The 14,013-nt window shown below is 42.5% G+C and overlaps 1 protein-coding gene across 38 annotated transcripts in view; it reads left to right on the top strand.

Moving 5' to 3' along the window:
- Positions 1 to 14,013, top strand: part of ABI3BP (ABI family member 3 binding protein) — a 323,405-nt gene that overhangs the window by 231,168 nt on the left and 78,224 nt on the right. For 29 of the 38 annotated variants that reach the window (XM_075907457.1, XM_075907515.1, XM_075907462.1 and 26 more), the window contains 5 exons: positions 597 to 671; positions 3,087 to 3,161; positions 4,888 to 4,962; positions 6,476 to 6,550; positions 8,093 to 8,170. In XM_075907457.1, the coding sequence (XP_075763572.1) occupies positions 597 to 671; positions 3,087 to 3,161; positions 4,888 to 4,962; positions 6,476 to 6,550; positions 8,093 to 8,170 (378 nt within the window). The remainder of the gene's footprint in view (positions 1 to 596; positions 672 to 3,086; positions 3,162 to 4,887; positions 4,963 to 6,475; positions 6,551 to 8,092; positions 8,171 to 14,013) is intronic. The other 9 variants (XM_075907581.1, XM_075907496.1, XM_075907451.1 and 6 more) reach the window with 4 other exon arrangements.

Below are 14,013 nucleotides of genomic sequence, written 5' to 3'. Positions count from 1 at the left end.
GGGCATCTACCTCCACAGCCTTCCTCCACAATATGCCCATTATGGACATTTGTAGGGCATAACTTTACGAAACTACACATAACTTTACGAAACTATGAAATAGATAGCTACATTGCACAAGGTGCTTGTTTGGGACAGCAGTCCTCTGCCATTCAGCAGTCAGGTCCAAAGCCCCTCCTTCCAGATACTCAGGGCACTGCTCTGTAGTCACCTACAGTGGAATGCCCACAGGGACAGTCCTTGAAGAAGAAAAGAGAGGTTACTCACCTTGTGCAGTAACTGATGTTCTTCAAGATGGGTGTCCCTGTGGGCACTCCACGACTCTCCCTCTTCCCTTCTGCTTTGGAGTTGGGACATTTCTCTGCGATAGAGAAGGAACTGAGGGATGGTTGACTGCACATGTGCGTTGGCACGTTTGCTACAGCGTGAGCGGTGCCGCACATGCATGTTGGCACCTGGGGGAATACTGCTGCTAAAAAGTTCTAATTAAAAGTGCAGGAGTGCCAAGGCACCTACAGTGGCATGCCCACAGAGACGCCCATGTCGAAGAACACTAGTTACTGCACAAGGGGAGTAACCTCTCTTTTTTATTTCAGCTCCAAAAGAGGTACGACGTGTTCCTTCCAAGCCAAAAATATCGCCAAGTCCAGACGTGCCACAAGCCAAACCAGGTAAATACATCAGTGTTTTGTATCTCATATTGAGGTGTGTCTTTTATAGAGCCTGCTATATTTTATTTATCTTGATGTATACCTTGAACCATTTCTTAAAGATGATAATTCTGTATTATAACTGGTTGCATGCAGAAGTGGCCTCTCTTGCAATCCAGACACTTATACTCTGTTCAACTGTAAAACTTTTGGTCACACTGCATCTATCTAAAGATTTTATATTGTAACCCATCTCTGTAATATCTGACATCTTCCACATGTGATTTAATTAGCAACAGAAAGACTTTGGAAAACTTTGTGGAGTCTGGGTCTTCTCCTTTTTGGAATTACTTCTTTTGTTTGCTCGTGGTTTCTTTGTATGGAGGTGTTTTGTGAGACAGGCGGATGAATAGAAGGAGGAGTCAGGGTAGAGTATCTTGGTGGAATCGTTTCTCATAGAGGCGGGTTTTACAATGTTTCCTGAAGATGAGACTCATGGTTTTCTTTCTTTTTCAGCCAGGGTAACTTTTGCTTCATTGTTCTTATTTCAAATGATACTTTCCAGCTGATATTACATGGAGATTTGGTTATGTTGCTCAGAGTTTTGTTATCATGGATATAGTACTTCCTGTAATGTAATCTAGAGGGTTTGTAATCCAAATGTAAAGAAGCCAGCACACAAAGATAATTCTGAAAAGCCATAGTCTGGGATTGGCTACAAAGTCTCCAGATATATATTGAGGTCCTGAATTGTTCTGTAGGTATCGCCTTGTATGGGAAGTAGTTCTGAGTGCACACTCCCAGTGGATCCTCCAGTAGGCATTAAGACTCAAGGAGGAATGGAAGAGTAGGCAGTACGCCACCTACTGCACTGCAGTATGTGCTCCTCTCATGGTCCTACCTCCTTTCCATCTCTCCTTGTCTGGGAATGAAAAATGCCACTGAAGGTGGTAGTTTCATGTAGTCTTCATGCTCTGTAACCTCTGTGGGGAGAGGGTTCAATTAGAGCTTTCTACAAATGGTACAAGGTATATCTCAACATATAGAAATAACCTTCCCTTACTGTTCTTGTATCCAAGGTAACAGAGAAGAAATGTTTCATGTTTAATGCTTTGATGTGCTTCAGTCAAAGTACATAGGGATCATAGCACATATCTATTGTGAGTAAGTGGTTGGAACGGTATAAAAGGATGCAAAGTAAGAGATCACTTTGTTGAATGTTAGTTATATGCTGTCTAGTTCAGCAATACTCAAACCTTAGTGGCTCAGGTGTAAAATTACCAATCAAAATCACCCAAGAATTCATTGTTTCATTTAAACAGTATGTCAAAGGAAATAAAGTATGTGTGTTCTCACAGAAAATAAGTTAATAACTTAGTGCAAGCTGATAACTTAATTATTTAATCTCATAGCATAGTAAAAGCATCCAACTTGGCTAATAACTAAGGTTGGTTAATAATTAAATTATACAGTGTTTTAATAGCATGCGCTGTAAAGAGAGATGCATTAAAGAAACACTTGTGGCTCCTGTACCTCAGTCTGTGTGTCATGGTCTATTTGAACGTGCAAAGGTCGAACTGAGCCCTTACTAGGTTAGAAGTGAGATTGAGTTCAGATTCACTATGGAGCTGTCTGTTTTTAAAAAAAAAATATTTCCTGCAAAAAAGGCAAGATTTATTTTAATTTAATGATTCGCATGATTAATTTTGTGAGTGTTGGTTTTTATTTATCAGTTTAAAGCAGCACTGGAACCAAATACATTTAGAATTGAACAACCAAAATCAACATTTCTTTATTGGATTCCTACATTTGATTTTGCGTCTCAATGTAACAGTCAAAATTAAGATATTGACTTTCTAAAGATTGCTTCGCATCATCATTTTTCACCTTGCCTGGTCTGCACATGATGTGAAACTGGGCTCTTACCTACTTTGTTTTCTTCACAGCAGTATAGTCTCACTGGATGAAATTAATCTCTGTGAAAGTGTCTGTAAATGTTCTGTCTATAATGTTCTCTGGACTTTAACGCTCAAAAATAAATGACTTAAGTGAGCCTGAGGTACGGTGGAGACCTGGGGCACTTTACCTATTAGTCATAAGGCAGTGAATCAGTCTAACTCACCTTCAAGCAGCTCAATCATCTTGCAATCATGTTGGGTTTTTTTTTAACTACCCTTCTTGCTAATTTTAATGCTATGTTCCAACAGAACTAGGCATTTCATCCATGCTTTCCCACACAATAGTTCCTCTTCTCTTCAGATTCTTTGTGCCATTTGTCTTTTATCTGTTCATTAAATACATGCACACCTTTATGTCCTCATTGCAAGTTCGGAGGTACTCCATGACTATCTATACAGGCTTGTGTTTTGACTGATGTCAGATGGTGATGCTTGGGAGTATTTTATCAATATATATAACCCAGCTGTTTTCTTTCAGCTCCAAAAGAGACACAGCGTGTGCCTTCCAAACCTAAAACATCACCCATTCCTGATACACCACCAACCAAAGCTGGTAATTGTATCTTAATTTTGTATTTCAGTATAGCGATGTTTATGCTTTTGCAGCTTTCCTACCATGAATTGTTGGCACGCACATTTATGGCAATGGCAGAAGTGTGTTAGTATAACAATACTCTGCTCCGCGGCTGTCATGGAGCAAGATTGAGCTATCTGATACGTACACGTATTAATCTTACTATATGTTTTAGAAATGTATCTGTCTGTCTGTCCATCCTTCTGTGAGTCTCTTTGTTCAAGAACTCCTTCTAAACAGTAAGAGCTAGGACCACCGAATTCAGTATGCAGCTTCCTCTTATAACTTAAAGCAAGGCCAGTGTTTGTGTCAGGATAATGGGATGTGCATGGAGAGCAATTGTTTCTCATCAGATGGAAAGGAGAGGGATGTGATAGCAGATGAATGACAGCAACCCAGGGGGACAGTTATATCTCAGAATGACCAAAGGGGGGCAGCAAACACCCCAGCCCTAGGCAGTAGTCTCTGGCAGACAGCACGGTTCCCGCAACCCCGGCCTGCCCAGGGAGCAGTTACCAGCCACTACATGGTCCCCGCTGTCCTGGGCCACCCCTCAGCGACTCTGCTGCATGGCTGAGTGGCCCAGGGGAAAAACATCTGGGCAGCCTGCATGCCCCCCGCCCACATCCCCTGCCCAGGCATGCCCCAGGGAACAGCTGCTGGTCACCATGTGATCCCTGCCACCTCCATGGAGAAGCTACCAATCCCCTCTTCCATCCTCCACTCCCTGCTCTGGGCCAGCCCTGGATCTGAGCAACTCCACATGAGTCTTGTAGTGAAATACACAGTCATTTATCTTTTTTTACACTGTTCTACTCAGGGTTTTTCTTTACTATGCCCTTATGCAACAGAAAACCTTTGTTTTAATTTCCATAGGTTAGAAGAAAGGTTGTTCATCTCCTGACTGACATCTGTAGTTTTGAGGGGTTTGTTTATCTGGTGTCAAAAGATAAAGGTTCCAAACAATCCCTCCACTTTGCTCTTGTATGTTGCCTTCCATCTGAAAGTGAATGGTGAAGATATTCCCATCTCTGCTCTTCCTGTTGCTTATCAGGCAATATTTTTATGCCTTGCTGAGTTAAGAGGGCAAAATTCTTAGAAAATGCAATACACGAGGGCAGCAGCAACAACAGGAAATGGCAGAGACTGAGGATTTGTGTACAAGATATGTCAGTACACAGTAGGGGGGTGTGATATCGAAAGTGTGTTAATGTGTAGCACATTAACTGGTTCACGTAGAGTGTAGATTCTGCTGGTGTACATCAATCGGTGGTGTTGATTTCTAACAGATGTGAGATACTTAATAAGCACAGGGAACCTTTAGTATGTACCAGTAGGGTCTACACAGACCACTTAATGCACAACGCTTTAGAATGCTTTGTAAGTTCTCTCCCTGCTGGAGTGCACAGCATCCCAGCTAAATAAGCCCTGAATCTTCAGCTGCACAAGAGTTCAGTTGGCGCTGCTGAGGCAGGGAGGACTCATTCCATTGCCCCACTCTGCAGAGCAGGCAGGGGTCACTTCAGCCTTTGACCTCTTCTAGGACCTATGCTGCATTGTAATGACAGACTATCAGCCATTACCAGAGCTGTTGGAATGATTTTCTGAAAGATATTTCAATTTTCCTTTGGAAAATCTAAATGAAAGCTCCCCCGCTCCCTGGCAACACACCTGATTTAATGTATAATTTTGTTCATCCTTTCAGCTGCGAAAGAGATTCGACGTATCACGTCTAGACCCAAAACATTAGCCAGCCCAGAGGTACCACCAACAAAACCTGGTAATTACGTAATTGTTTTGTACTCTTTAATTTCAAGGTTTTGTTTTTAGCCATTGTACTTCAGTTGAATGTTTAACTAACATGCTAACATGTTGTTATACTAGCATAGCAGGTATCTACTTCTCTGCCATCAGCCTGCGAGCACCTGTATCTCACATTTGACACCTGCAGATGGAAAGTACAGAGGGTCAATGACTATTTTCATTTTGTATCCGTTATATTATAAAAATGTGTATATATACTCTACCAGAGCTAAGAGACCCAACTGCTGCTCAGCCTTAGTATAGGCCTGAGCCACCCAAACAGTTTGCTCTCCCAACCTGTACCAGGACCTGGGCCTATTGACTGTTTGTTCAGCCTGAACACAGGCCCAGGTGCCTGGACTATTTTTGACCACCTGTTCGGCCAGGGGATAGGCCCAAGTACCTGGACTGGTGGTTGCAATGCCCTGAAGCAGGGTCTGGGACAGACTGTTAACCTGTTCTGCTTGCTTGCAGTAAGACAGGTTGGTCTCTCTCTGAGCCTGGACAGGATCGGGACTCTGGCCTGATCCAGTACAGGGTGAAGAACACAGGCAGCGTCCGCCGTCAGACATAAGGGGTTTTGGAAACGAGTAGTTGCGGACACTTCGAGGCATGACAACGATGAACATGGAACATCTTATTAAGTATCTCACAGAGACCCAATAACAGCAGCCACAGCTATTTGGTGAAATAGTTGGGAGACCTGTAGCAGCAGCAGCTGCTCAAACAGCTGATGCAATAGGAAATCCCTGCCACCCCATCACCAATCCTTCTCTATAATAGTGTAGCCAGTTAAACGATCAACCAATATGCAGCTGCTTATTGGTTCACACTATTGACTACACACGACTTTCCCCTCTGTGGCTCTGCATTTAAAGTATTTTGAGAGCCAGTGCACAGGAATGCTGGCTCAGTCCCATTTCACGCCGTCTCCCAGTAGCTACCCCCACTGTGGCTCTGCGTTTAAAAGAGCTTGAGAGCTGGCAGGCAAGGAGACAGGCTCAGTCCCAGCTCACACCTGGCCCCTGCAGCCAGCCCTGCTACAGCACGAGCCAAGACTAAGTCAGTGTGCCTGCCCACCAGCTTAGCCTCCCTTGTTCTTTTATGCTCACCACCTATGGAGTTACGCTTGCATATCATGAAGAGAAGAGGTTGGGTTACAGTAGCTATCCACTCTGAAACACGTGGAAAATCTCAGTCGTTCTGCTACCATGTCTCTGTGTTAATAAATTCTTGTCTTAATCTTTGTTGAGCTTGACTCCAAACAGGATAAGGAAGTCTGTCCCTTGCTTGCTTGATCATATTTCAAATGCCTTCATTTCTCTTTTAAAGGGCTGGGCACATAGGACTTTCAGTCTTCTTCACTGTCCCCATAAACATTTTGTTTCCTTGTTGCAGGCAGAAGGCATATGGTATCTTCAGCTTTACACCTGATATTAGACTTTTATCCCTGGAGAACTTAAACATTTATAAGAGGTTCTTTTTTTCAGTTCCAAAAGAAATTCAGCGAATTCCTTCCAAACTCAAAACATCAGCCAGCCCAGATGTGCCACACACCAAACCTGGTAAATTATTTTGCATTTCATTGTGCTTTGGTTCATGTTTTTAGCAACTCTTCTTAGCAATGGACTATTGGGAAAAAATATGGCAACAGCAGAAATGCTGCAACATTTTAAAACTGCAGTCTCCATTTTACTCCCGTTAAGTAGTGAGTCTGATCAAATCAAGCAGTTGGTTTTGATGTACTATAGAGGGCTCACTGTGCGACCGTGAGAGCTGGTATCAATCCCTGTATTTAAGATGCCTAACAGGTTTCATCATAAAAATATTCTTGTAATTTTATTGTTTGCAGGATGCCTTGGAATTTGGCGGAGAAAAAGACCTTAGATTAGGGACGTGATGTCTCTCTGGTCTCGTCAGGTTCAGTTGAGACATAAATTCTTAACAATCATCAGTTTTCGCTGGCTAGTTCCATTCTCAGGAAATTTTGGCAGCACGCCAAAACAAACTAAACAAACAATTCATAGTATCCAATTTATACCACTGCCCAAGTACCACCGGTACCACACCACTTTGGGAACATCTGTAGCCTGCCAAAACAGCGGTAGCGGTGGGGTATGTGTTTTTATCGAGAGCTAAGCCAGGCTTGCAGCACACTGTAGGGCCAGCACAGGACTCCTGAATTCTTTGTATCTCCCACGTTGAGGTATAACTTAAGGCAAGAGCTGCCCCAACTCCTGGACAAGGGTGGCCAGGAAACAGGGAAAACCGAGGCAAGCCAGGTTCCCTTCAGACACCCCTGGAACCAATATATGGTGCCTATGTGAGCCATTCCACCCTCTTTGGGTAAGCAGCCATTTCTGGATGCCAGCTAATGTAGTTAATCCTGTAGTTCAAATGATAGAAATCTGTGCTGAAGATTCAGAGATTGAATCGTGCTGCTGATGGCATCATGGTAGGTTGTCACAGTTGCACATAACAAAATTTGTTTTTACCTTTTTCTTCTTGGAAACTTAGGAAATTACACAAGTCAAAATTAATTTTTTTGTTTGGAAATTCCCTGTAGGAAAACCAAATTTTTACTTTGAAAATGTTCACAGTAAAATTAATTCTGTTTTCACAAACTTATGGTTTTGGTGGGAGAACTTTCTTCGTGAAAAATGTTGGTCCCTCTGGATTTAAACACTCCCAATCAGAAACTGTTGTAACAACTATAGCCAAGCAAAGTCTATTATTAACAATACCATGAGAAAATTAGCTTTTGGGGAAATCTGGATCTGTCTGAATATTGCTGCCTATATAAGTCCATCTTTATTTTCTACAAGCATAGATATATCTATAAAGAGAGCCTACCATTGAGATATTTCATATAAATGAGAAACAGCATATCTGAATGTAGAATATAGTGCCCCCATGTTTAAATGTTTTTCTCTCTTCAAACAATCTCAAAACTCATTTAAATGAAACCTTAAAGAGCATCTACTTACGTCTTGTAAATCTCTGATTGCAAATGCTTGCTGCTATTTTAAAATTCATGGGCCAGGTCCTCATGTGGTATAAACTGAGTCTCTTCATCTCTCTCAAGCTTTATCCACATTTTTTTCTAGCAGGAATCATTCCATCCATCCAAGAGCCAGTCACTGCTACAGCTCCTTACTCTCTTGAACGAGCGAAGGCAACTCTCGGTAATAATATTTATTCAATAGGTTGTCACTCTGTTTTGTTCTTTTTCATTCTTATCAAAGGAGAAATTCCCAAGAGAAACTCATCTTATATCATTAAATGTAATCATCAAACTTTGCTTCTAGATGCATGCTTGTCCTTTGGCACTGAGCGCACAGTGTTGTTTGCTGTTCCCTCACATGAACTTTGTTTATTTTTGCAGCATCAGCAGCATCCTTTAGCCCAATTTGAAGTTTTGCATTCATAATAGATGGAGCAAATAAATCCACATACAGTAAACTTCCGATAATCCGGCACCTTTAGGACCCAGGGGGTGCTGGATTATCAGATATGCCGGACTATCAGAAGGGGGGGGCTATGAGGGGTCTGGAGTGGGGTGGGAGGGGATGCCACCCCAGACCCCTCATAGCCCCCCCTTACGATAGTCTGGCTCTGCCCCAGGCGTCCCTGATTCAGCCGCTGCTGGTCAGTTTCAGCAGCAGCTGAATCGGGGAAGCCTACAATAGAGCAGCTGGGGTGCAGCCGGGTTGGTCCCGCAGCGTCGAGGGGCAGCGCTACAGCACCAACCCAGCACTCCAGCTGCTCTTGGGGATGCCTGGGACAGAGCAGCTGGGGTACTGCCCGGTTGGTCCCGTAGCGCTGCCCCTCGGGGCTGCGGGACCAACCCGGCAGCACCCCAGCTGCTCTTTGGGTCGCCTGGGGCAGAGCATCTGGAGTGCTGCCGGATTGGTCCCACAGCGCCAAAGGACGGCGCTGCGGGACCAACCCGGCAGGACCCCAGCTGCTCTTCCCCAGGGGTCCCTGAGTCAGCCGCTGCTGAAACAGATCAGCGGCTGATTCCAGGAAGCCCGGGGCAGAGCAGCTGATCTGTTTCTGCAGCGGCTGAATCGGGGACCCCTGGGGAAGAGCAGCTGGGGTCCTGCCGGGTTGGTCCCGCAGCCCCGAGGGGCAGCGCTACGGGACCAACCGGGCAGTACCCTAGCTGCTCTGTCCCAGGCATCCCCAAGAGCAGCTGGAGTGCTGGGTTGGTGCTGTAGCGCTGTAGATAAATGCAAAATAATGCACATTGGAACACATGCCAACGGTACATATAAAACGATGGAGTCTAGATTATCTATTACCACTTATCTCGTAGTAGAGATGGTAGGCTTTGTAGTTGCAAAGAGTTATTTCTTTCAGATTTAGTCCAATATTCATATCTATGGTGATCCAGATTGAACTAGAGATCTGAGATTAAAGGATCAGGTTCCAAGAGTCTTTCATACAATTTTCTAACAGCTTCTTGACCATGTAGTTTTGGGTGAACAATAGGCTTTTGGAGTAACCTTCTATTTTCTAAGCATCACTGATAATTAAGTATATGGATTAGCACAAAGTAATTATCCATTGACCAGTTCATGTACAGTTTACCACAAACTTTAAAGAGACCTAAAGACAATGATATTATTCCATCCAAGATTTATCTAAACATTAATATACCTTTTTAATCTGATTCAGTGGCTATATTAATAGATAGCCACATAAATAGACAATTCCTAACATCTGACAAGATACAAGTAAACACCTCTTGTACGGCTTCTAGTTCTCGAACAACACAGGTTTGGAGCTTTAACAAGGATTGGCCCTAATAACCATTTACATACTTTCTAAAGGTTGAATTTGGGTCAATTAGTGGATGAGCTGCTTAAAATTTCTGGTCATGTGTCACAATTAAAAAAAATTCCAGGTGCCTACGAACTTTAGAGAATCTTTTTCTTCAGTAAGGGTACATCTACACAGCAACATTATTTCGAAATAACTAGCATTCGTCTACACAGCAGGGTGTAACTCAAAATAAGCTATGCAAATTGCGCTATGTCAATTGCGTAGCTTATTCCGAAATAGCTTATTTCAAAATTGAGAGCGTCTACACATCACTTATTTCAAAATAGAGCACTTTTCCTCCGACTTCCCTTACTCCTCGTACAATGAGGGTTACAGGAGTTGGAGTAAGAAGTCCCTTATTTTGACATTATTTCAAAATAACTGCCTGCTGTAGACGTGGACTAAGTTATTTTGAAATAATGTTGCTGAGTAGACGTACCATTAGTATGAATTTTCTAGGAGAAAACTTGTAACTCTTCAAAATATACAATATAGCCTTTCAAAATATTTTTCTCTGTTCTATAATATATTATGGAAATCCAGGAGCATTATTCTTTCATGAGATCATCCTGCCAGTCACTGTGTTCTTTGTCTCTCTCCTCAATTCTGCAGTGGGAAAAAGGATGGATCTTAGACAGCTATGTCTGACTATTGGGCTAAACCCTCCTTTTGAAGTAAATAATCTCTTAAATCCAATTTCCAGCTGCTCAAGAAGACTTTGGGAAAGGAACAGGAGAATGATCATTTTGCAGAGGAAACTCTGGGGAAGAACTCTTCTGATATCTCAATGGATTTTTAATTAATAGAATTTGGTGAAGAAAGCAGGGTTTACATGTGAGGTTTAATTAAATTTCCACCATTTTTAATATTATTTTATAGAAAATATTTTTCATTATCTACAGATTTGTAATAACTATAGAACAAAAAAAATCACCATTTTGTAACAGAGGATGATTGTGATAGTGCCTCATAAAAAACACTTCATCAAGTTGGGTAAACCGAGGTAGTTATCCTCTAGTGACATTTTTTAAAATGTTCACAAGCATGAATTTTTATGTTAAAGTGATCATGTGAAAAGTTTCAGGAGAGTGGCTTGTTGCTTTTTCTCGGGCTTTCTGTGCATAATGTTAAACTTGCCTAGATTTTTTTAAATTAAAATTTAATGATAGCAAAATGTGGAGCAAGTTTGCAAAAAGGTTACACAATTGTTTGACACAGTTTTTGTATGAGTGTTACCCAACTCTGTTAACAAGGACATTACTTTATAGTATTTAACTCAGTTTCTTTTCCTTGCTAATTTTTAAGATTAATGCTATCACCTAATTTGTTGAGATCCATATCTTTTCCAGTAAGAAGAAAATTGACTCATAGGACAGGCAAGCGTTGCCTGAAATGTAGTATCAGATATACAGAAACATATCCAGATATGTAACGCTATTCATTGTCTCTCATAAGTTCAGGTTTTTAAGACATTAAAAGGTAGCGTATTTATTGAAATATTTCTTGCACCTATACTTGATTTTGAGCTTTTTACATAATTTGTGTAAGACAACTGAAATAAAACTGCAGGATTCCAACCATGACTATAGACCGTACAAAAATCATAATGGACCGCCTAGTATCTCTTCCTAACTCCAAACATCTGGGCTCTGCTTCAGAGATAGGCCTAGGCCTATTGTGACAATACGGTAGTCCCTGTCCATTGCATTTCAAAGTCTTCCACACTAATGAGGATCACAATCCTCACCAATGCCAACAAAAATATTATTAGCCATACATGTTAAGCATATTCCTGATAATATACTAGTTCAATTGAGAATATGCCACATGGTAAGAGTTCTCAATTAAAAGGTACAAAGAACAACTTAGAATTAAAATGATGAGGTCTAAATTAGCTGTTACCGTTCAAGAAGGAGATTATGGAGTCATGAATAGTTCTCTGAAAACATCCACTCAATGTGTAGTGGCAGTCAAAAAAAGCAAACAGCATGTTGGGAATCATTAAGAAAAGGATAGATAATAAGACAGAAAATATCATTGCCTATATTTAAATCCACACATCTTGAATACTGCATGTAGATGTGGTCGCTCCTTCTCAAAAAAGCATACATTGGAATTGGAAAGGGTTCAGAAAAGGACAACAAAATGATTAGTGGTATAGAACAACTTCCATATGAGGAGTGGTTAATAAGACTTGGACTTTTCAGCTTAGAAAAAAAGAAGACTAAGTTTGGATATTATAAAAGAGCTATAAAATCATGACTGCTGTAAGGAAAGTAAATAGGGAAGTATTATTTACTCCTCATAACACAAGAAGTAGGAGTCACCAAATGAAATTAATAAGCAGCAGATTTAAAACAAAAGAAGTATTTCTTCACACAGCACTCCGTCAACCTGAGGAACTCGTTGCCAAAGAATGTTGTGAAGGCCAAGACTGTAACAGGGTTCGAAAAGAACTAGATACATTCAGGGAGTATAAATCCATCAGTATATAGGAGCAAGGATGGACAGGGTGGGTGTCCCTAGCTCAGTGGTCCCCAGTGTGATGCCTGCGGACGCCATAGTGCCTGCCGGGCCATTTCTGTGTGCCCACCGAATGATCGGGGCCAGCCCCGCCTCCGGGCGCACGGCACAGGGGCGGCGTTGGCCCCGGGCATGCAGCACATGGGCTATTCCAGCCCCGGGCACGCAGCGTATGGGCGTCCCCGCCCCACGTGGCACAGGAGCAGCACCAGCACCAGGCGCGCGCCACATGGGTGCTGCCGGCTCCTGGGCGCGCAGCACATGGGTGGCCCCGCCCCCAGGTGTGCGGTGCATGGGCTGTGCCGGGCGCACAGCGTATGGGCGTCCCCGCCCCTGGGCATGCGGCAGAGGAATGGTGCCGGCCCCAAGCACGCGGCGCATAGGCGCTCCTGGCTCTTGGGTGTGCGGCATAGGAGTGATGCCGGCCCCGGGCACTCAGCACATGGGCTGCTCCGGTCCCAGGCGTGTGGCATATGGGCAGCCCCACCCCTGAGCGTGTGGTACAGGAGCAGCGCCGGCCTTGGGAGTCCGGCACATGGGTGGCACTAGCACCGGGCACACGGCACATGTGTGTCCCCGCCCCTGGGCGCCCGGCAGCCCCGAAAGGTTGGGGACCACTGCCCTAGCTTCTGGTTCCCATAAGCTGGGAATGATTATCTGTTTTGTTCATTCCCTCTGGGGCATCTGGAATCGGAAGACAGGATACTGAGATGATGAAGCTTTCATCTGACCCAATATGGCTGTTCCTATGTTCTTGTAAATACCTTTTTGTGCTGGAATCGGAAAGCTGATTCATAGACACAGTTTGGTGTGGGACGGACTAACAGGAAAATAACATAGTGTCGAATTCTATCCTCAGGCATTCACATTCAGGAGAAATTAGCTTTTATCGGGTTAGCTTAGGCAGCCCCTTTATGTTATGTGCTGTGCATCATTTTGTCAGTAACTTTATCTGTTTCATCCAAAGGTGGATGTTCTCGTGACACTAGGAATGCCACCCACTTCATACATAGCAATTAACATTGAAACAAAATGCAGCGTATTTTTTCTTTTTTGGGAGCATTCATACCAAGTAATTTTCAGATTTGCTCTTACACAATTTGCATCACAGGCCATTGGATGCATATTTCCTTGTAAGCTACAATCACAGTGTGGTTCCTTAAAAAAATTGCAATTAGAATTTTGATTTGTTTATTTTTATTTCACCTTCCAGTGAAAAACAATGCATTCCTACTAAACTAAAAACATCCATGAAGCTAGGAATGTCACAAACCAAACCTGCTAATTGAGCCATTTTTGTAATTCTATACATTTCACTAAATCATTTGTTTAGTGAAATCTCTGTTTTGCATTTCAGAAGAATTGAGGCAATTTCTTCTTAGTTACTCCTTGCAGTTCTACTCAGTTTAGTCACTGGATTTGCACTGGAGTAAACAATGGAAAAGTGAACACCTTTGCATGTGAAAACAAAAAATACTTCAAAGCTGACAGATTTATAGTCCCAAAAAGGGACTATAATGTCCCATCCCACTATTAGTTGATCACAAAGGATTTCAAGAAATGGCAAATGATTGTCATATTTTCAGTGCTGGAAGATTTGGTTTGGGTTATTTTGTTTTGTTTTTTAAGTTTAAATGGCTGCAGGCATTATACCCTTTTTAATTTCTAGTAATTTCTC

This window comes from Pelodiscus sinensis, chromosome 1 (genome assembly GCF_049634645.1).
Source record: "Pelodiscus sinensis isolate JC-2024 chromosome 1, ASM4963464v1, whole genome shotgun sequence".
Taxonomy (NCBI): Eukaryota; Metazoa; Chordata; order Testudines; family Trionychidae; genus Pelodiscus; species Pelodiscus sinensis.
The sequence above is the reverse complement of the archived record's forward strand: the minus strand, read 5'-3'. Positions and strand labels throughout refer to the sequence as shown.